Genomic DNA, 23,431 nt, shown 5'->3' on the forward strand with positions numbered 1-23,431 from the left:
TTTCTATTTAAACAACGTGGTAGAAAATGGGTAAATTAGGGCTGCGTTGGTTGCGTTGGTCTGAAACTAGCAACACGTTGTGGAAACGTCTTGCGCCTTATTGAACCGGGTGTATGATAGGGCCTTTAGTGTGTCACGACTGCAATAAAATTGATAAACCCATAAGCAAAGTACATTAATAATGGTAATGGTTAATAATAATATTGTAATTTGTAAAATGATAATTTAGTTAATAATATATATATATATATATATATATATATATATATATATAATATATATATATAATGTAGTTTAAATTCAGACGAGTCTTTGCTGAAGTCCTGTGTTCTCCAGCCTCCAGCGCCTAGACTGCAGCTCTGCACAAGACGTTTGGCCATAGGAGAAATGGTCGTGCCCAACTGAGCCTGGTTTCTCTTGAGGTTTTTTTGTTTTCCCTTCACTTTCGCCCATTTGTGAAGTTTTTTTTTTCCTCGCCGCTGCCGCCACTGGCTTGTAGAGCTGTTCATTGATGGATTACTCTTCAGTGTTTGAACTCTTAATAGTGAATATTAAAACACACTGAACTGAACTGATCTTAAACTCTGAAAACTGAACTGACAATTCACTTTCAATTCACTAGAATCTTCTATGTGAAGCTGCTTTGACAATCTACATTGTAAAAGCGCTATACAAATCAAAATCAATGGTGATTGAATCCTGCGATGTTCCACACATTGCAATATCAATGCTCAACTGATATATTTTTCAGCCCTAAACTGCACCATTCACTCCATCCAGGCTCCGAGCACCCTGTGTGAAGCAACAGTCCTGTTCATGTCCTCCAGGAGAATCCCTTGAATCCCATGAGCCACCCCGTGCGGCATCACCGGAAAACATCGCTCTTTCCTCCCGCTGGTCACCCCGCGGCTCCCATCCGACACTTTATTAGGAGGCGGCAGAACGAAGTGCGTGTGTCGCATCTCTAATGCCACAGTTCTGCAGAACCCGCAAGCCACAGCGGCCTGAAAACCCCTGCGAAAATTCTCATTGAAAAAGCCGTAGATGATGGGATTGACGCCGCTGTTGAAGAACGCCAGCCAGTGCGCTACAGGGAACAGATAGCTGCTCAGAAAATCAATCTGCTGGCGGTCCAGATCCTGATAATCCGTGAGGAGCATCAGAGTCCAGAGCGGGAGCCAGGACACCATAAAGAGCACCGCCACCATTATCAGCATCTTTATGACCTTCATCCTCCGTCTGGAGCGTAAACGGTTCTCCTGGAGGTTTCTGGAGAGTTTGGCTGCGATGCAACCGTACATGATGCTGATGAGGCCGAGTGGTGCCAGGTAAACGTGGACGAAGATGACAGTGGTGTAGACGCGCCGCATGTCTGCTCTGGGCCAGTCCTCGAAGCACACAAACAGGGGGTAGATTTGGTCGTTTTGCACCATGTACATGTCGTCCAGGTGGATGACAGTGAGAGTGGCGGCAGACGGGAAGATGATTGCGAAGGCCAGCAGCCAGATGAAGATGATGGCGACGAGCGCCGTGACTGGACGCAGGCGGTGGTGAAAGGGGTAGACAATCCCAGTGAATCTGTGGACGAGAAGAAGAGCGATTCAGTACTAGGGTTGGGTACCGAAACCCAGTGCCATTATAGCACCAGTACCTTTGTAACCAGTATGTACCGGACCAAATCAGCATATGAATTTCAGTGCCTAATTTCGGTGTCACTGGTGCTGCGGCAAGGACGTAAGAAGAAGGGGTGTATCAAAGGCACACAAAGGTACGCGTTGTCACACCATCTCTAAACATTTAATTATTTGTAGCTTTAGGTGTTTCTAAGACAAAATCTGTCAGTGTTGTTTTCATTCTCATCTTCAGCGTTTTACATTTTGGCGGTTGTAGCTCCTGTCATCTGAAGACAAGAGGCGTAGACTGAGGGATTGACAGCTGATTTTAGCCAATCCATTTATGTTCAGTTCTTAGAGTAGTGGACCAATAAGAAGAGCGCGAAGGCGGGACAAGCGTTGCGGGCTTTGTTTACTGCTTCAAGTTGACATGACAACAGTTTTAAACTGTTCCTGAGCGCTGCGTTTCAAGTACAAAGATGCATTCTGCCTTAATGTATCCTAAATACTTTATGAATTCATCAGTAATATCTTTAAAAAAATCTGAAAATATTAGCTTTTACTTGTAATACTGAAAAATATTTATTATAATCACTGAAAGTTACACCATTTTTAAATCACTCTCGTGACCCCTTAAAATTATTCTGCGACCTCTGCAGGGGTCGCGACCCCCAGTCTGAGAACCACTGCCTTACAGGAGCAGAGACACCTGCGAGGTTTTTCTTTCCATTCAACGTGCGGTATCAAATTCCATTAAAAGAGCACTCTTTCACCAGTCCTTACTTAATGCTCGCATCAAATACCTCAGTTTGTCATGGGGGCATGAATGAAATGTTCCTCAATGAAAGTGAAACTGTAGTTAAAGTCGAAAAATTTTAAATGAAACACCTGAAATTACATGAAACTCTGGAGAAAAGCCAGAGAAAGAGTGTAGTGACGCAATGACGTTAATCGATCTATGTACTATAACATGTAAGATGGGATCATAAAAGAAAACATTCAAAAAGTAACTCATGTAAACACCTTAATCTTATTATTGTCTTATTCAGATTAAAGCAAATCATTAGATTACTGATACCCACGTAAACACAGTCACAAGCCCCAACCCAAGAAAAAAGGAGTTCAGTATGCTGATGACAGCCTTTCCACAGGTTAGCAGTAAGCTAATGTAATTTCATAATGCAAATCTTAAATTCATGCTAACCAACAAATGATCAAAATAAATATATTACTGTAATTCAAATATGTAAAATATGAATTGATGTTAACTTTAAACTTTAATTATATTGTTTTATTAAAAATATTTTTTTAAAACATTTTGTAAAATAAAATATTTTTCTAGAGTCATTCACCATAATTTTCTGGCTCAAAAGTATCAGTTCAGACACCGTTTTGGCACCGGTATCGTTTTAAAAGTATCGATTTAGCACCGGTATCGAAATAACCCCAAACGATATCCAACCCTATTCAGTACTCAAAAAATAAATCATGTGTGTGTACAGGGGGTACAGGAGGGGACTGAGAACACAGCTCTGTGGAGCGCCAGTGTTAAAGGTGCTGTATGTAAGTTTTTGACTCTTCTAAAGCATAAAAATACCATAATATGTTTGCAGACATTTAAGAAACATGCTAAGTAAGCTTGCTTATCTGAAAAACAATGCTGAAGTCAGATTTTCTGCTTTGAAAATGTGAGTAACATGCCAGAACAGCTGTCTTTGTTTTGGTTCTTTGCTCCCGCCCACTTCCACTTTAACCAATTATATTTCAGCACCCTATGTTGCCTTGTTGGAAAACAGAGGATTTCATTCATTCATTCAAGAAGGCTCTGAAAGCATGCGTCGGTGACCAAAATGCAACCTCCGGTGGATATTCAGAGTTCCACAGCAGGTTATTAATTAGCAAATAATATAAATATTGCAAACGTAAACATTAGGTGAGCTAGTTAGATTGTAATCCTGTGTACTAACAACATGCTACATGACGAGATTTGCATTGATGAGCAATTTGGCTATTTGCACCAGACGAAACACGACGGATAATTTAAATGCAGGCATTCAGAAGCACAGAATAGTGCACTCACTGCACTCTAACTAAATAGTAAGGTTTATAATCTAGTTAATACATATTAAACCTCTTTAACATTATTAAATGTAGATGCTGAATCACTGATATGTGTTGACTTGCACTGAATAACAGTTCTAAAGTAAAATTTTAATTGGTTTATTTTATTTTTAAGATCTGAGCTGAACTATCTGCTGCTGCTTTCAGTATTATGGCTATAAATGTCACGTAAAATGGCATTCAGACTCACATTATTAGCATTTAACACTGAATTAAGCACATGAGGTGTACCTGAGGTGATCATTGTCATTTATCCTGTTGTTCTGCTGCAAGAAGTCGTTTTCAATAAAATCTATTTGATATGTTGGTTAGAATAAAAACTCTTTTTAATATGAAAAATATTCCTTCAATTGCGTGCCGTCAGACTCGCTCCTGTTGGTCCTCAATCTACCTCCCGTTTGTTTTGATCCAGGAATGCAATACCTAGTTTAACCACTGGGTGTCAAACTTACATACTGCACCTTTGAGGAACAGTGTGGATGAGGTGATGTTATTCATTCAGACTATTTGGCGTCTGCTTGACAGGAAGTTCAAGATCCAAATAAGTTCAATTAACTGACATGCAGATTTTTAAAGAGGGCGGAACAACAAATGCCTGTGCATCAGCATAGCAGCAGATTCAAAACAGGACTGGTGTTATCTGTGTGAAAAACTGAAGTGTCTCAGAATGTGTGAGTCTATGGAAACTGAGCAGTGTTCATGCGTGCATCTAAACTCCACATTTATAATCCTCTCAGTCGCTGATATTATCTTCAGCATGCCAAAACTCTAATAGCGGACGGCTGCTTCTCACTCAGGACTGTTTATGCTAACGAGGGAGAGATTGTCACTAGTGGGCGGGGCTTCCCCCTCTGATGACACGTACAAAGGGAGAATGTCAATCAAAGTGTTTCTGCAGACTGATTTTATCAAGTGTGATTATAAAAACAGAATTAATTATATTTAATCATTAGAGGCTGGCGATATTCACACACTGTTGCCCAACAAACCCCCTTATAAATGTAATTTTTGCATAATAGGTGCCCTTTAAAATGCTGGGTTGTTTTAAAGGTGACATATGTTGAAAATCTGGGTATAGCTGAATGATAAGGGTTCAGTTCATGGAAATGCCATTCCGTGAGCCTCAAACACCATTGTTTCCTCTTTCTCATGTAAATCTGGGTAAAAATCAAGCCAATCAGAACAAAACACAGACTGAGATGATCCAGAGCCAGAGAGAGAGAGAGAGTCATAAATGTTAGATCATCACGATTCATATAGGCTCAAATAGTGCTTTGCAGTTTATTCAAATAATGTTAATATTAACCCAATGGTTGAGTTAAACATATTTGGTGCTTTGTTGGGTTATTTTTAACCTTTATTGGTTTATTTATTAATAACTCAACCAGTTGAGTTCAATATTTGGTGCTTCTTTGGGTTATTTTTAACCTTTATTGGTTTATTTTTCAATAACTCAACCAGTTGAGTTAAGTATTTGGTGCTTTGTTGGGTTATTTTTGAACCTTTATTGGTTTATTTATTAATAACTCAACCAGTTGAGTTAAATATTTGGTGCTTCATTGGGTTATTTTTAACCTTTATTGGTTTATTTATTAATAACTCAACCAGTTGAGTTAAATATTTGGTGCTTCGTTGGGTTATTTTTAACCTTTATTGGTTTATTTATTAATAACTCAACCAGTTGAGTTCAATATTTGGTGCTTTGTTGGGTTATTTTTAACCTTTATTGGTTTATTTATTAATAACTCAACCAGTTGAGTTCAATATTTGGTGCTTCTTTGGGTTATTTTTAACCTTTATTGGTTTATTTTTCAATAACTCAACCAGTTGAGTTAAGTATTTGGTGCTTTGTTGGGTTATTTTTGAACCTTTATTGGTTTATTTATTAATAACTCAACCAGTTGAGTTAAATATTTGGTGCTTCATTGGGTTATTTTTAACCTTTATTGGTTTATTTATTAATAACTCAACCAGTTGAGTTAAATATTTGGTGCTTCGTTAGGTTATTTTTAACCTTTATTGGTTTATTTATTAATAACTCAACCAGTTGAGTTAAATATTTGGTGCTTCGTTGGGTTATTTTTAACCTTTATTGGTTTATTTATTAATAACTCAACCAGTTGAGTTAAATATTTGGTGCTTTGTTGGGTTATTTTTAACCTTCATTAGTTTATTTATTAATAACTAAACCAGTTGAGTTAAGTATTTGGTGCTTTGTTGGGTTATTTTTAACCTTTATTTGTTTATTTATTAATAACTAAACCAGTTGAGTTAAGTATTTGGTGCTTTGTTGGGTTATTTTTAACCTTTATTGGTTTATTTATTAATAACTCAACCAGTTGAGTTAAATATTTGGTGCTTTGTTGGGTTGTTTTGAACCTTTATTGGTTTATTTATTAATAACTCAACCAGTTGAGTTAAATATTTGGTGCTTCGTTAGGTTATTTTTAACCTTTATTGGTTTATTTATTAATAACTCAACCAGTTGAGTTAAATATTTGGTGCTTCGTTGGGTTATTTTTAACCTTTATTGGTTTATTTATTAATAACTCAACCAGTTGAGTTAAATATTTGGTGCTTCGTTGGGTTATTTTTAACCTTTATTGTTTTATTTATTAATAACTCAACCAGTTGAGTTAAATATTTGGTGCTTCGTTGGGTTATTTTTAACATTTATTAGTTTATTTGTTAATAACTCAACCAGTTGAGTTAAATATTTGGTGCTTCGTTGGGTTATTTTTAACCGTATTAGTTTATTTATTGATAACTCAACCAGTTGAGTTAAGTATTTGGTGCTTTGTTGGGTTATTTTTAACCTTTATTGGTTTATTTATTAATAACTCAACCAGTTGAGTTAAATATTTGGTGCTTTGTTGGGTTGTTTTGAACCTTTATTGGTTTATTTATTAATAACTCAACCAGTTGAGTTAAATATTTGGTGCTTTGTTGGGTTGTTTTGAACCTTTATTAGTTTATTTATTAATAACTCAACCAGTTGAGTTAAATATTTGGTGCTTTGTTGGGTTGTTTTGAACCTTTATTGGTTTATTTATTAATAACTCAACCAGTTGAGTTAAATATTTGGTGCTTTGTTGGGTTATTTTTAACCTTCATTAGTTTATTTATTAATAACTAAACCAGTTGAGTTAAGTATTTGGTGCTTTGTTGGGTTATTTTTAACCTTTATTTGTTTATTTATTAATAACTCAACCAGTTGAGTTAAATATTTGGTGCTTTGTTGGGTTGTTTTGAACCTTTATTGGTTTATTTATTAATAACTTAACCAGTTGAGTTAAATATTTGGTGCTTCGTTGGGTTATTTTTAACCTTTATTGTTTTATTTATTAATAACTCAACCAGTTGAGTTAAATATTTGGTGCTTCGTTGGGTTATTTTTAACATTTATTAGTTTATTTGTTAATAACTCAACCAGTTGAGTTAAATATTTGGTGCTTCGTTGGGTTATTTTTAACCGTATTAGTTTATTTATTGATAACTCAACCAGTTGAGTTAAGTATTTGGTGCTTTGTTGGGTTATTTTTAACCTTTATTGGTTTATTTATTAATAACTCAACCAGTTGAGTTAAATATTTGGTGCTTTGTTGGGTTGTTTTGAACCTTTTTTGGTTTATTTATTAATAACTCAACCAGTTGAGTTAAATATTTGGTGCTTTGTTGGGTTGTTTTGAACCTTTATTAGTTTATTTATTAATAACTCAACCAGTTGAGTTAAATATTTGGTGCTTTGTTGGGTTGTTTTGAACCTTTATTGGTTTATTTATTAATAACTCAACCAGTTGAGTTAAATATTTGGTGCTTTGTTGGGTTGTTTTGAACCTTTTTTGGTTTATTTATTAATAACTCAACCAGTTGAGTTAAATATTTGGTGCTTTGTTGGGTTGTTTTGAACCTTTATTAGTTTATTTATTAATAACTCAACCAGTTGAGTTAAATATTTGGTGCTTTGTTGGGTTGTTTTGAACCTTTATTGGTTTATTTATTAATAACTCAACCAGTTGAGTTAAATATTTGGTGCTTTGTTGGCAAGGCAAGTTTATTTATATAGCACATTTCATACACAGTGACAATTCAAAGTGCTTTACATAAACAGGAATAAAAGAAAAAAGTATAAGAGAAATAAAAACAAATAATAAGAATAGTAAAAAAATAAGCATAAGAGCAGATAAAATGTGTTATAAAAGAATGGAAAAGAAGAGAAAAACATAATAGTGCAATCTGTCAGACGTAGCACAGTGCTCATTCAGTAAAGGCACAGCTAAACAGATGTGTTTTCAGTCTTGATTTGAATGTGCCTAATATTGGAGCACATCTGATCATTTCTGGAAGCTGATTCCAGCAGTGAGGGGTGTAGTAGCTGAAAGCTGATTCACTCTGCTTTGACTGAACTCTTGGAATTTCTAGTTTATTTGATCCTAAAGATCTGAGTGATCTGTTAGGTTTGTATTCAGTGAGCATATCTGTAATGTATTGAGGTCCTAGGCCATTTAGTGATTTATAGACCAGTAATAATACTTTAAAATCTATTCTGAATGTAACTGGGAGCCAGTGTAAAGACCTGAGGACAGGTGTGATGTGCTCTGATTTCCTGGTTCTGGTCAGAATTCTGGCCGCAGCGGGTTATTTTTAAACTTTATTTGGTTATTTATTTAAGAACTTAACCAGTTGGGTTAATATTTGTATTTCAACAGTAAACTGATTCAGCTGACACAAAACAGCTGTAGTAATATGAGTGCATAATGTTGTTTTTGTGTTATAAAGGTTATTTAAGCTATAACACAATAAAATTGTTATTTTTATTATTAAATTACCTCTCCATGTTGTGTTTTTTATATCCGTTTCACCAACCAGGACCATCTTTTAGAAGCGTTTGGATGTGCTTAAAATATATTGTTCTTTGTGAACACTGAAGCCATTTCTGCAGCTGCTGGAGAGTCTCTACAGCAAACAGAGCTCCATATTCTGCTCCATCAACACATGATATTCGGCTTGTACAGTTTATAACTGTCTACTTTGTTCTGTTTCTTCATTGTTTGTGATTCTTAATTAATTTTAACTAAAGTGTCTGGAACTAAAATGTAATGGAAATAACGCATTTTCAGTATTTTTGAAGAATGTGATTTGTTTACACAGCTATGATTATAAAATTAATAGTAGCAATAGTAATACCAGAATGGAAAAAAATAACATTTAATTAAAATAACCCAATGCATTGGATTGAATTATATAACCCATGCATTGGGTTAAAATAACCCATAGTTGGGAAGGTGCTATAATAACCTATAGTTGGGTTATATATTGGGGTATTTTTAACCCAACTATTTTAACTGAGTATTTGTAATATGCAAAGAAGGCGTCATGGTGGCGCAGTGGGTAGCACAGTTGCCTCACAGCAAGAAGGTCGCTGGTTCGAGTCCCAGCTGGGTCAGCTGGCATTTCTGTATGGAGTTTGCATGTTCTCCCCATGTTGGCGTGGGTTTCCTCCGGTTTCCCCCAGAGTCCAAACACATGTGCTATAGGGGAACTGAATAAAATAAATTGGCCATAGTGTATGTGTGTGAATGCAAGAATGTATGGGTGTTTCCCAGTGTTCGGTTGTGGCTGAAAGGACATCCACTGCGTAAAAATATATGCTGGAATAGTTGGTGGTTCATTCCGCTGTGGCAACCCATGATTAATAAAGGGACTATGCTGAAAAGAAAACTAATGAATGAATGTGCAAAGAAATACTGGTGTTCAGCTAGGTTGTCTGTACCCACTAGGGGGCCTCAGCAAACTTCCAAAGGGTCCTCAAGTTTACTTAAATATGTTTAAAATAAGATCAAACTATCTCTTCAAATTGAGAAAGGACACAGAACAAACATTTTTGGGAAAAAAAAGAAAAATCTGGATATTCAATAATAAAAAAAATCCAATAATAATAATAATAATAATAATAATAATAATAATAATAATAATAATAATAAAGACATTTTGTTGGAAATATTTGTATGCTTTACATGTTTGTTTCTATGTTTAGTTATATGACTCCTATATTCATTTATAGTGCTTTATTTTCCCATTGACATTTAAAATCTCTTGTTCAAATACACTATGAACAGCAGCTACGCTAATTATTTTCTTCGTTCTCTATTCCCACTGGGGATCCTCATCCCGAGACCTCGAGAAATTATGCAGCAGCATTGATGGGATCCAAGACCTGGGAAGAGATGATGCCAACCATCGAGGACTTCCAGGACAACACATAATACACTTCATTAAACATGTACACAAAGACATCACAGATATTCTATAAAATTGCAGGTTAATGATGTCTGTATATAATACCTTATATTTGATTATGACTTTAACCTGATTTGATTGTCATGCAATATTGTGCACATTTTGTAAAGCTGCTTTGAAATGATAATTCAAGAGTTCACACTTAGCTGGTAATCAATAAAGCGTATTTGGCATGCTGTCCCGGGAGAGAGCCCTGAGCTCGTAATTTCCTCGAGCCCGGGGCTCCCTCCCGTTAGAAGGGCGAGAGGGGAGTTCGAGCTCAGGTAGGTCTCGAGACTCCCCTGCTTGTCGCCGCGTGAGAAGTGTAAACTAGGGTTGTTTTCGGTGATAATTTGGTTTAATCTATTGCTATGGTATATGTTTTTGGACGGTGGGAGGAAACCGGGGGACCCGGGGGAAACCCACGCGAACACGGGAGAACATGTAAACTCCGCACAGAAACACCAACCAGCCTGATAGGAGGTTGGACCAGCGGTGTTCTTGCTGTGAGGCAACAGTGCTAGCCACTGGGCCACCGTGTCGCCCTATCGGAAAAAAGAGGGAGGAAGTAGGGGTGGAAGGAGGGGGAAGCTTCAAGACGAAGATAACTGGAGTGAAAAACTCTGGTTATTTATAATGCTTCCGTAATTATCTGATGGGTCACATTACAGAGCTAATGAGGAGCCAGCCGTGTTGATCATAAGCACGTGATCCTCTCGAAATTAGTTCATAAATAAACCACACTTATTGTAAAAAGCGCTATACAAATTGAACTGAATAAAATTAAGCATAAAAAAAACATGTAATTTCTAAGACCCTCATGTAAATTATTAAAATATGAAATCTCCATGGGCATTTTTATGGTTATATTGTATATACAATTAGAATCTTTAATCTGGAGGCAGTTAATTTAGTCTGGGGTTATAAATGTTCAGAAACACCAGACCTCACATGTTTAATTTGCTATTTATTTCTGACCTTGTCTAAATTCCTCAAATATTATTTTTGTTACTATGTTTATATGGATTTATTCAAAACAGGCACTTAGCTTCTTATGCTGATGATACACAATGCACCTTTTTAGGCAATGTTGCTGGGCAATTTTGCAGAGAGACGTTGCTTTGCTATTTTTCTATTAAGAATGGGCAACAATATTGCATTTGTAACCCATTGCCTTAATTAGTAACCCAGTGTCTCACCTGGTTTCCCATTTATGGCATCATTTGCCATAGATGCCCAGCAACCTTGCTCAGAAAGTTGCCCTGTGTATCGTCTGCATTACATGACATGTCTATTGGCAATCTAAGATATACATACTTTGGACTTTCAATTTGATTTCGAACATGTAAAATAATTAACAACTCGTTCATTTTCCTTCAGCTTAGTCCCTTTATTAATCAGGAGTCACCACAGCAGAATGAACCGCCAACTATTCCAGCATATGTTTTACACAGGGAATGTTCTTCCAGCCACAACCCAGTACTGGGAAGCATCCATACACACTCATTCACACAGACACCCATACAGTACGCCCAATTTAGCTTATTCAGTTCACCTATAGCACATGTGGTTGGACTTGTGGGAGAAACCAGAGCACCCGGAGGAAACCCACGCCAACACGGGGAGAACATGCAAACTCCACACAGAAATGCCAGCTGGTCCAGCCGGAAACAGTAGCTGCGTCTTAAATGGCACACTTATACACTATGCAGTCATGCACTATGTACTTACACACTCAACAGCCTAGTATACGTATGTAGTGTCGTCCCAAATGGAGCACTAATGTGTTTTAACTAAGTGTAAATTCAAATCGTTTCCCTTTGACGGTTGCCAAATCAGTTAAATAAATGAACAAAGTACCAAATAATACCTGCCATGAGTATAACCGCATTCACCATCGGGAGGCGCTATAATCACTGTCGTCGGAGAATTTTGCATTCACAATACAAAATAAATAAAGTTATCCAACATGTGCGCCCGATAGCTCCGCCCCTTCCGCTACCTGTGGTCGTTGAGTGCGTGAAGTGTCCATCATTGCACACATCATTTTAGCAATTGAATGAGTGCATCATCCGGGTAATTAAAGTGCACTTCTTATTTTTAGAGTTTTCAGTGTGAACGTGTAGCAGACTTCAAATGGACTTCCCTCTCAAACACGGTCACACACACAGATGAGGTGGAGAAACACTGATTTATTCTCTTAACAAAACAGTGAGGCACAGTCAGTATAGTTTAACACCGGAAACTCTCTCAATCCTCTGCTTCACCATCTGCGTGCACCACGCGACTGAGCGCGGGCACACAGAGAAAAATGTTTTTTCCTATTTTAAACATTTAAATGCCAATAAAAATAAAATTACATAATATAAATAAAATATATAACATTAAATAACTTAACTTCTCCAAAGTTTACATATGAGCTTCACATTTAACTTGTATTTAATTGTAAATTGCATTAATTTTTGATCACTGATGAAATAAAACCCTTTTTGTTTGCATTAATTGAATTATTAGTTGAAAATCTGCCACGACACAATTAAATGACACTATTACTGTAATTTAAACTGATTTACATATTTGAATCCTTAAAATAACAAGCCAATAACCAAATCAACATACCTTAACAAAACAGTGAGGCACAGTCAGTATAGTTTAACACCGGAAACTCTCTCAATCCTCTGCTTCACCATCTGCGTGCACCACGCGACTGAGCGCGGGCACACAGAGGGAAGCTTGAACATTCACCCGGTGTCACACTATTTACAGCCCCACCTACAACAAACATAGGAACTCTTGAAGTGAATAAAACAAAACATTAGATGCAAGTTTTGCTGAAGTTAACTAGTACTTGCATATAAAAATAAATAAATAAATCTCTCAAATGAATCGGCCACATACGCACTCCTTACACTATTTATACTACAAAATGGCGTAGAATAGTGCATACGTATGCGATTTGGGACGCAGCTAGTGACCTTCTTACTGTGAGGCGACACCCTCTTGGCTTCTCACTTTATACGGAGTTACCTATTCAAAACACAGACATACTGCCTCTTACATGACATGCCTATTGGCAATCTGAGATATACGTTCTTTAGACTTTCAACTTTATTTCACACAGGTAAAAATAAATAAATAACTAATAAATGAAAAGCAAAATACATTCACACTGAATATAAAACAAGAGTGACGTTCAAAATATATAGTTGCCAGGAATGAGTGACAGTGGATGTGGCCCTTGTAGCTTTGTAATATTGAATTCAGAGCGCTGACTGTTTGATCAGATGACACACTGTTACGAATCCTCACACATCTTCAAAATCAGCTTCAGAACAACAGCAGGTGCTTGAACCTTACAACAAATCAATGCAAGTCCTAGAAGACAGCCTTTTTTCTCGGTAAACTTTCACAGCGTGGGTGATTTTTAGATGTGTCATCTTTGATGCTGCTTCTTTCGCACCTGATTCTTATGCAAACACCGTAGAACAATGACAGATATTGGCATGACAGACACAAATGTCTAGCCATTACTATGTAAAATTGCAATTAATGAGTGTACAATAGCACTGCTGGATTATTAAAGGGGACATATTATGCTTTTATAAGAGGTTTAAACGCAGTTGTGTGGCAACAGTGTGTGATTTTAGCCAAACTATATAGGTAAACATTAATTAATTCAATTTTTTTTATAATCACACGATAAAAACAGTCTGCAGAAACACTTTGATTGACATTCTCCCTTTGTACGTGCCCATTTCTCCCTAATTAGCATAAATAGCCCTGAGTGAGAAGCAGCCATCTGCCGCCGTTAGAGTTTTCACCTGCTGTAGATAATGGACCCTATCATACACCCGACGCAATAAGGCGCAAGACTAATGTTTAAAAATAATGTTCTAAAAATAATAAAAATAATGTTCCTTAAGGAACAGATTTGTACCTTTGTAAAATTTTTACCTCATTTAGTACAGACAAGACCTCTTATGATACTGCTCTGTACATTTTATGATACAATTGAAATAAAGGTACACAATTGTTCTCATAAAAAGGTACATGTGTTGGACAACTCCTTCCTTATTACAATATCTATGAAAATAAATATGACTGGAAAGGCAAAGTGATTGTACGAATAATTTCCATATTAATACATGAATCATTTAAAAGCATACAGTACACTCTCAGAAATAAAGGTACGCGAGCTGTCACTGGGGTAGTACCTTTTCAAAAGGTATATATTTGTACTTAAAGAGTCCGTATTAGTACCTCAAAAGTATATATTAGTCGCTAAAAATTTTAAAAGGGACACTTTTTTACTTTTTATGATTCTAATATGTACCCTTGAGGTATTAATATGGACCTTTAAGGTACACATTTGTACCTTTTGAAAAGGTACCACCCCAGTGACAGCTTGCGTACCTTTATTTCTGAGAGTGTACGTTTAAAGAAACTCATAAACATTCATTATTAAGGTCTATAAAACAAAACAACTGGTAAAACAAAACTATAGGTATAGTAAACTAAACATTTAAGGCATTTGTAATAAACATATGGTAAGCATTTTCTGATAAATACCGTTTCAGTATTGATATCCGAGCCTTTTGGCATTTGCTTAGCTTTCCACTACGCACATGAGGGGCAAAAGTCCTGCATATGCAAAGTGTTCATGCAGACATTTTAGCATTGTAAAATTAATCAAACATTGTGCAAATCTTGTTACTTTAGCATAATTATATTTCTATTTTAAAATTAAGTGATTACAAAGGTATTGTGTGAAAATCGGAGAAAAAATGTTTTATATTGTACATGGGAGAATGTATTTCTGTAACATTTTTGTGAAAAGTGTTTAGCAAAAAATAGATCTTTCGATATATGTTAAAGTATTTTTTATTCTTTAATGTAAATGTAAAAGGTGCATTTACACAAAAAGAAACTTAAAAAAACAGTTTCAAAATGTATTTGATGTTTAATATTTACTGAAAATAAATCGATGCATTTTGAATAAAGCAAAATGCCTTTAAATAGTTCTTGAAGGAACACGTTTGACACTGTTAAGGTACAAAGTGTCTTGTCACTGTAGTGGCACCTTCATGTATCAGATTTATACCTTTGATGAAGGTACAATATTGTATCTGCATGTTTTAAAAACCAAAGGGACATTTTGGTTTCCCTAGGTACAAATCATGTCCTTACAGGTACAAACTGAAATGGGACAAATTTGTTTCTTTGTCTAAGGTACAGTTCTGTTCCATAAAAAGGTGCTGCCCTAGTGACAAGGGTTTGTACCTTTGTTAGTACAACAGTGTACCATTTTTTCTGAGTGTACTGTATGTAGGTCCAAATGTTTACACATTGCTTAATACCCACATGATGTGCAGCAATACAGAAATAATTTTAAATATAAAAAAATTTAAAGATTAAAAAGTTACAAAAATAATTTTCTACTTAATATAAAAACCACTACCTCCATGCCTTCTTCACCTCACGGCGCTTTATTTATTCATCTTATACTCAGTTTATTCATTACAATCTGCATTTTTATTATAATGTTATTATTATTAGTATTATTTATTATAAGCATTTTTTATTTGTTTGAATAAAAACAAGTTTAGATTTGTCCCCCTGTCGAGTTTTGGAGACGTCTGCATCACCATATGGGGCATGAGAAAAGGTCGTGTGTTTGGATATATCTCAGTTTTTTAACCACACTTTGTTATTATAGCAAATTTTTTCATTCGCTGGAAATTAGAACTGATTTAGAAATAGTTTTGAAACAAATCTTTGATCGACACAAATCTAACACTTTTGACTCTATACACCAACACAATGGATCTCATCTTGAAAGTTGACAGTAACATTCCAAATGCAAATAACACACTTGAAATGCCCTATTATCTGCTCATTGTAATTGGGATAATGAGGAAATAACACACAACTGGCCATGGAACAACTTAGAAGCCAATTGTCCAATTACTTTTGGACCCTTAACAAGTGGGAGGCACATATGCAAACTGTTGTAATTCCTACAACAGTGGCTGGTGATCATAAAAGTTAATGTCAAGCCCTGATCATAATGAATATAAAGAACCTTTTATGCAGGCTTATGACAACTCTCATTAAATATCGTTCGCTCAGTTATGTCATTTTAAATCCATAGACATCTCAAGCAATGTCATCTCTGCATTTAAAATGACATAACTGAGTAAATGACTCTTCATGACACGTGTTCAGAGATAAGAGGTGAGAAGCACTGGTTTTTTAAGGTTTTAAAATGTCAACATATACAGTTAGTTCTGCAAATATTTGGATAAAGACACAATTATAAATTTTTTGGCTCTATACAGCAACACATGGATTTGAAATTAAACGAATAAGATGTGCTTTAACAAATTAAAGTCTGTCAGCTTTAATTTGAGGATATTTACATCCAAATCAGGTGAACTAGTAGATTTCCAACATGACTAGCCACTGGCCATTTTCACTAGCCAGACTTTTGTTGTTGGGAAAATATATTCTATATGCATAAATTTGCTAAAATTACTTATTAGATTTTGTGTAATGTCCACATGCCTCCTCATTCATTTCACTTTTTGTGTGTGTTTGTATTCACTTTTTTTCTGTGTGAGCTTGCTCAATGTGCACGAGCAAATGGGTTCCCGCATTGCAATTAGGTTTTATTTCACATGACTTCTCAGAGCTTAAAATTAAGGATTTACCAAATTTATCTCTGACCTCACCAAAATAAATAAATGATTATTTCTTAGCCACAAATTTTAAATAATGTGTCAAAACAAGCAAAATATAGCTGTATGCATGCACTTTTTAATTCAACAAAACTTTTCTTAAAAAAATAAAGACGTTTAAAGAATTATTGTTATGTAGGCTATATCTAAAATATGCAAAGCAGTCTGTCCTGGCCAAATATACCAGATCAGCAGTTAACTACACATAAATATGTTATTATAAAAAAACGATAATCTAACCACATTAACAAAAACACCCGAAAGCAAAAGAAAGCAGATAAAAAACATACCGTGTGTGATAATGAAAGGATGATCACGTGCACACGGGTAATGTTAGGCCTGTTAATAATCTGTTCATTAATTAAGATGAAAAGCAGTGACCGCTGCTGCTTACAAAAGGATATACATTTTTTTAAATCTTGAGCAATTAAAAGCAGCAGGACTGTGGGTGCACGACCATCGCTTTTTGTCCAGTCTATTTCAGAGATCTCACCAGTTGTGTTTTCTCTAGGTATGGGTTGCTACTCGCAAGTAAATGGGAGCGTGCATCATATCACCTGTGTGTGCGAGTGATCATCCTCTCATTCTGTATTGATCTGCTTTCTTTTGCTTGCGCGAACACAATTCATTTTGTCAGTCATGCTGCTTCTCGATTCTGAGATCACATTTGCATGCATATTGGGCCATCTGTATTGTCAAATCATGTTTTTTTAATACAAATTAAAAATAATTTTTCAACCAGCCAAAGTGGCTAATGGGAGCGGCTGTCTTCCCCGGCATAGCGGAAATCTACTCGCATTTGGAGGGCTGGCGGGTGTTAATGTCAAGCCCTGATCATGATATATGTCACTTTATGATTACCTTGTTGAAAAATCCAGCTTAAACCAGCCTAGGGTGGTTGGCTGGTTTTAGCTGGTTGACCAGCCTGGTTTTAGAGGGGTTTTGGCCACTTCCAGGCTGGTTTCCAGCCATTTCCAGCCTGGTCTTAGCTGGTCAGGCTGGAAAATTACCAGCTAAATCCAGCTAAAACCAGCTTGACCAGCCTGGTTTAAGCTGGACATGGCTGGTTTTTGATGAGCTCCCAGCCTGGCTAAGCTGGTCAAGCTGGTTTTAGCTGGTCATTTTCCAGCTGGAAATGGCTGGAAACCAGCCTGGAAATGGCCAAAACCCCTCTAAAACCAAGCTGGTCGACCAGCTAAAACCAGCCATCCAGCCTAGGCTGGTTTAAGCAGTTTTTTTTCAGCAGGGTATAAAGGTGTCATGATGACAGTCTTGTGAACACCCTCTTCAAGTAAAGAGTTACCAAAGTGTTATCCTTTAAAGGGATAGTTCATCCCAAAAATACTATTTACTCACTATTCACTCACCCTCAGGTGGCTCCAAACCTTTATGTGTTTCTTTCTTCTTCTGAAAACAAAATAAGGTATGAAGAAAGCTGAAAACCTGTAACCATGACTCCCACAGTGCGAAAACAAATACTATAATAGTCAATGTTAGATGTTTCTAACATTTTTCAAAATATCTTCTTTCATGTTCAAAAGAAGAAAGAAACTCCAGCAGGTTTGGAAAGGATGTAAAGGATGAGTAAATGACTGCAGCATTTTCATTTTTAGGTGAACTATGCCTTTAAGAACTGTTCACTGAAGAGTTAATTATTAAGCTATTAATGGTTCCTCTACAGCAAAAACACTCTTAGAGATCCCTTCCGCTTTAGAATGTATTGCCCATTTGCAGAACACTACTATATCAAGCACTCCATCTTATACGCAATGTTTAATTATTATAATTAGTGGTGATTACCTGTCTACTGCTATGGCAACCAGGGTGAAGACAGAAGCAGACACTGACATGCCCTGAACCAGGTTACTCATAGTGCAGGTGATCTGGCTAAAAGGCCAACCTGTGGAGAAATCAAGCCCAAATATAATTGCAGGATAACGATTTGAATGTTGTAAAATTATTTCAGGTCCTGAAAGGTAAAAACTCCAAACTCAGACAAACCAAGATGTGTTATGAGTTTTTATTTTCAGAATCTATCTATCTATCTATCTATCTATCTATCTATCTATCTATCTATCTATCTATCTATCTATCTGTCTGTCTGTCTGTCTGTCTGTCTGTCTGTCTGTCTGTCTGTCTGTCTGTCTGTCTGTCTGTCTGTCTGTCTGTCTGTCTGTCCATCCATCCATCCATCCATCCATCCATCCATCCATCAGATATCGCATACGAACCCTGAGCATGTGCTGTGTACAGGGGTAGTAACGAGCAAACTTAAAAATAAAAAATAATTGAATTAATTAATTAATTTTTAAAAATGTATAAAAATTGTTTTGTATTGCTTTGTTTCTATGTATGTGTTTGTATCTCATATACATAATACTCTATATACACTCACCGGCCACTTTATTAGGTCCAACTGCACTTTAACGCAAATTTCTAATCAGCCAATCACATGGCAGCAACTCAATGCATTTAGACATGTAGACATGGTCAAGACGATCTGCTGCAGTTCAAACTGAGCATCAGAATGGGGAAGAAAGCTGATTTAAGTGACTTTGAATATAGAATGGTTGTTGGTGCCAGACGGGCTCCTGATCTACTGGGGTTTTCACTAACACACCATCTCTAGGGTTTACAGAGAATGGTCTGAAAAAAGAGAAAATATCCAGTGAGCGGCAGTGCTGTGGGCGCAAATGCCTTGTTGATGCCAGAGGATAGAGGAGAATGGCCAGACTAGTTCCAGCTGATAGAAAGCCAACAGTAAGTCAAATAACCACTCGTTACAACCGAGATCTGCAGAAGAGCATCTCTGAACACACAACATGTCCAACCTTGAGGCGGATGAGCTACAGCAGCAGAGGACCACACCGGGTGCCACTCCTGTCAGCTAAGAACAAGAAACTGAGGCTACAATTCACACAGGCTCACCAAAACTGGACAATAGAAGATTGGAAAAATGTTGCCTGGTCTGATGAGTCTCCATTTCTGCTGATGGTAGGATCAGAATTTGGCATCAACAACATGAATGCATGGATCCATCCTGCCTTGTATCAACGATTCAGGCTGGTAGTGGTGGTGTAATGGTGTGGGGGATATTTTCTTGGCACACTTTGGGCCCATTAGTACCAATTGAGCATCGTGTCAACGCCACAGCCTACCTGAGTATTGTTGCTGACCATGTCTATCCCTTTATGACCACAGTGTACCCATCTTCTGATGGCTACTTCCAGCAGGATAACAGACCATGTCATAAAGCACCAATTAGACTGGTTTCTTGAACATGACAATGAGTTCACTGTACTCAAATGGCCTCCACAGTCACCAGAACTCAATCCAATAGAGCACCATTTGGTGTGTGGTGAAACGGGAGATTGGCATCATGGATGTGCAGCTGACAAATCTGCAGCAACTGCAGTGATGCTATCATGTCAATATGGAACAAAATCTCTGAGGAATATTTCCAGTGCCTTGTTGAATCTATGCCATGAAGGATTAAGGCAGCTCTGAAAGCAAAATGGGGTCCAACACGGTACTAGTAAAGTGTACCTAATAAAGTGGCCGGTGAGTGTGTATATAGCACACACACATACATGATGTGGCTTTTAATTTGGATGTGATTAATCACAATTAATCTTTGCCTAGCTCTAAAAAAAAAACAGCTATAATCACAATGTTGATAGTGATGAATATGAAAACGATGCTTATGATGCCAGTAATAAAGATGATATTGATAATTACAGTACTGATGATGACAATAATAAAGCACTGACCTGAGATGAGGCTGTCAATCAGTGTGGTGGGCACGCAGAAAATGCCCACCAGCAGGTCACTGATGGCCAGGTTGAGGATGAAGAGATTAGTGACAGAGCGCATGTTTCTGTTCCTGATGACCACCAGACAGACCAGCCCGTTGCCCACGACACACAGTAGCAGCACCAGCAGGTACGAGAGGATGTAGCTGACCGCCATCCCTGCCGAATGGATGTAATACGGCAACAGCGTGCAGTTTTCCCAACTCAGGTTGACAGCAGAGTAGTTGAGGGTCATTCTGTCCATTTTGGGTCTTGAAAAGGGAAATGATTTGATCAAGCATTGCTCAACGAATGCGAAAATTCGAAATCTGACAATATATGAATGATGACTATCTGATTCATTCCACCACACTACAAAGAAATATTTAATCAATTATTCTTTAGTCAAATATTTGATTTAATAATCGATTTCATTCATTTATTTTCTTTTCGGCTTAGTCCCTTTATTAATCTAGGGTCGCCACAGCGGAATGAACCGCCATCTTATCCAGCATATGTTTTATATCAGATATAATTTATAGCGGATGCCCTTCCAGCTGCAACCCATCACTGGAAAACATCAGTACACACTTATTCACACACATACACTACAGACAATTTATCATACCCTATTGCGCATGAGTTTGGACTGTGGGGGAAACCGGAGCACCCGGAGGAAACCCACGCGAACATGGGGAGAACATGCAAACTCCATACAGAAATGCCAACTGACCCAGCCGAGGCTCGAACCAGCGACCTTTTTGTTGTGAGGCGATCATGCTACCCACTGCGCCACCGTGACACCTTAACAACCGATTTATTAATGAAAATAATTTATTAATTATTTCTTAGTCAAATAGTTTATTTGATAATTGATTTATTGCTGAAAATATTTACTCAATAAGGTTTTAGTCACATAGTTGATTTAATAATAAAAAATATTTAAGCAATTATTCCTTAGTCAAATAGTTCAATTGATAATTGAGTTATTGATGAAAGTATTTAAACAAATATTCTTAAGTCAATAATTGATTCATTGATAAAAATATTTTATCAATTATACCTCAGTCAATTACTGATTCATTGATGAAAACATTTCACCAATTATTTTTAGCCAAATAGTTGATTTATTGATGAAAATCCTTCCTCAATTATTCTTTAGTCACACAATTGATTTACTGATAAAATATTTACTCAATTATTCTTTAGTCACATAGTTGATTTGATAACTGATTTATTGATAAAATATTTAATTAATTATTCTTTAGTCAAATAGTTGACTTATTGATGAAAATATTTACTCAATTATTCTTTAGTCACATAGTTGATTTATTGATAAAACATTTAATCAATTATTCTTTAGTCAAATAGTTGATTTATTGATAAAACATTTACTCAATTATTCTTTAGTCACATAGTAGATTTGATAACTGATTTATTGATAAAACATTTAATCAATTATTCTTTAGTCAAATAGTTGATTTATTGATAAAACATTTACTCAATTATTCTTTAGTCACATAGTAGATTTGATAACTGATTTATTGATAAAACATTTAATCAATTATTCTTTAGTCAAATAGTTGATTTATTGATAAAATATTTACTCAATTATTCTTTAGTCACATAGTAGATTTGATAACTGATTTATTGATAAAACATTTAATCAATTATTCTTTAGTTAAATAGTTGATTTATTGATAAAACATTTAATTAATTATTCTTTAGTCTAATAGTTGACTTATTGATGAAAATATTTACTCAATTATTCTTTAGTCACATAGTTGATTTATTGATAAAACATTTAATCAATTATTCTTTAGACAAATAGTTGACATTTACTCAATTATTCTTTAGTCACATAGTTGATTTATTAATAAAATATTTACTCAATTATTCTTTAGTCACATGTTAGATTTGATAACTGATTTATTGATAAAACATTTAATCTATTATTCTTTAGTTAAATAGTTGATTTATTGATAAAAATATTTAATCAAAATTTTTTTTGTCACATAGTTGATTTGATAATAGATTTAATGATAAAAATATTCAATCAATTATACCTTAGTCAAATAGTTTAATTGATAATCAATTTATTGACGAAAATATTTAATCAAATATTTTATGTCAGTAATTGATTTATTGATGAAAACATTTAATCAGTCATTTTTATTCACATAGTTGATTTATTGATGAAAATATTTGCTCAATTATTCTTTAGTTACATAACTGATTTAATGACAAAAATATTTAATCAATTATTTCTTAGTCAAATAGTTATTGATAAAAAATATTTGATCAAATATTCTTTAGTCAATAATTGATTCATTGGTGAAAACATTTAATCAATAATTTTTTAGTCAAATAGTTGATTGGAAAATCGATTTATTGATAAAAATGCGATGGTGTCAACTGGTGGAATGAGAAGTGAGATTTATATGGATTTAACATTATTTATTAGATTAGGATTTAGTATCAAAACAACACAAATCAATGTCTTATACAGTCATGCATGCAATTGAGGAATATTCACAGCATAATTATTTAATCATTTCAGTAAAATATTTAATCAATTATTCCGTAGTCAAATAAAACTATTTGATTTATTTATGAAAATGTGATGGTTTCCACTAGTGGAATGAGAAGCAGAGATTTATATTAATTTAATATTAATCGATTATATTAATGAATTATTCATCAGTTTAGGATTCAATATCAACACAACACAAATCACGAATCAATGTTTTAAACAGTCATGCATGCAATGGAAAAAATATTCAAAGTATAAACTTTAATCGGATTGGCCCCACTATAATCATTTCAGTAAAATATTTGATCAATTATTCTTTAGTCAAATAATTCAAAACAGTAAGAACAGTTTTGACCT

The 23,431-nt window shown here is 35.4% G+C and overlaps 1 protein-coding gene across 1 annotated transcript; it reads right to left on the reverse strand.

Moving 5' to 3' along the window:
* Positions 1–333: 333 nt before the first annotated feature.
* npffr1l1 (neuropeptide FF receptor 1 like 1) lies at positions 334–20,806 on the reverse strand. Its single transcript, XM_056466987.1, has 3 exons — positions 20,521–20,806; positions 18,551–18,650; positions 334–1,578 (listed from the first exon to the last, which is right to left on the reverse strand). The coding sequence occupies exons 1-3, from the start codon at positions 20,804–20,806 to the stop codon at positions 768–770; spliced, it is 1,197 nt and encodes a 398-aa protein (XP_056322962.1). The 3' UTR covers positions 334–767.
* Between the last annotated feature and the right edge of the window lie 2,625 nt (positions 20,807–23,431).

This window comes from Danio aesculapii, chromosome 10 (genome assembly GCF_903798145.1).
Source record: "Danio aesculapii chromosome 10, fDanAes4.1, whole genome shotgun sequence".
NCBI lineage: Eukaryota > Metazoa > Chordata > Actinopteri > Cypriniformes > Danionidae > Danio > Danio aesculapii.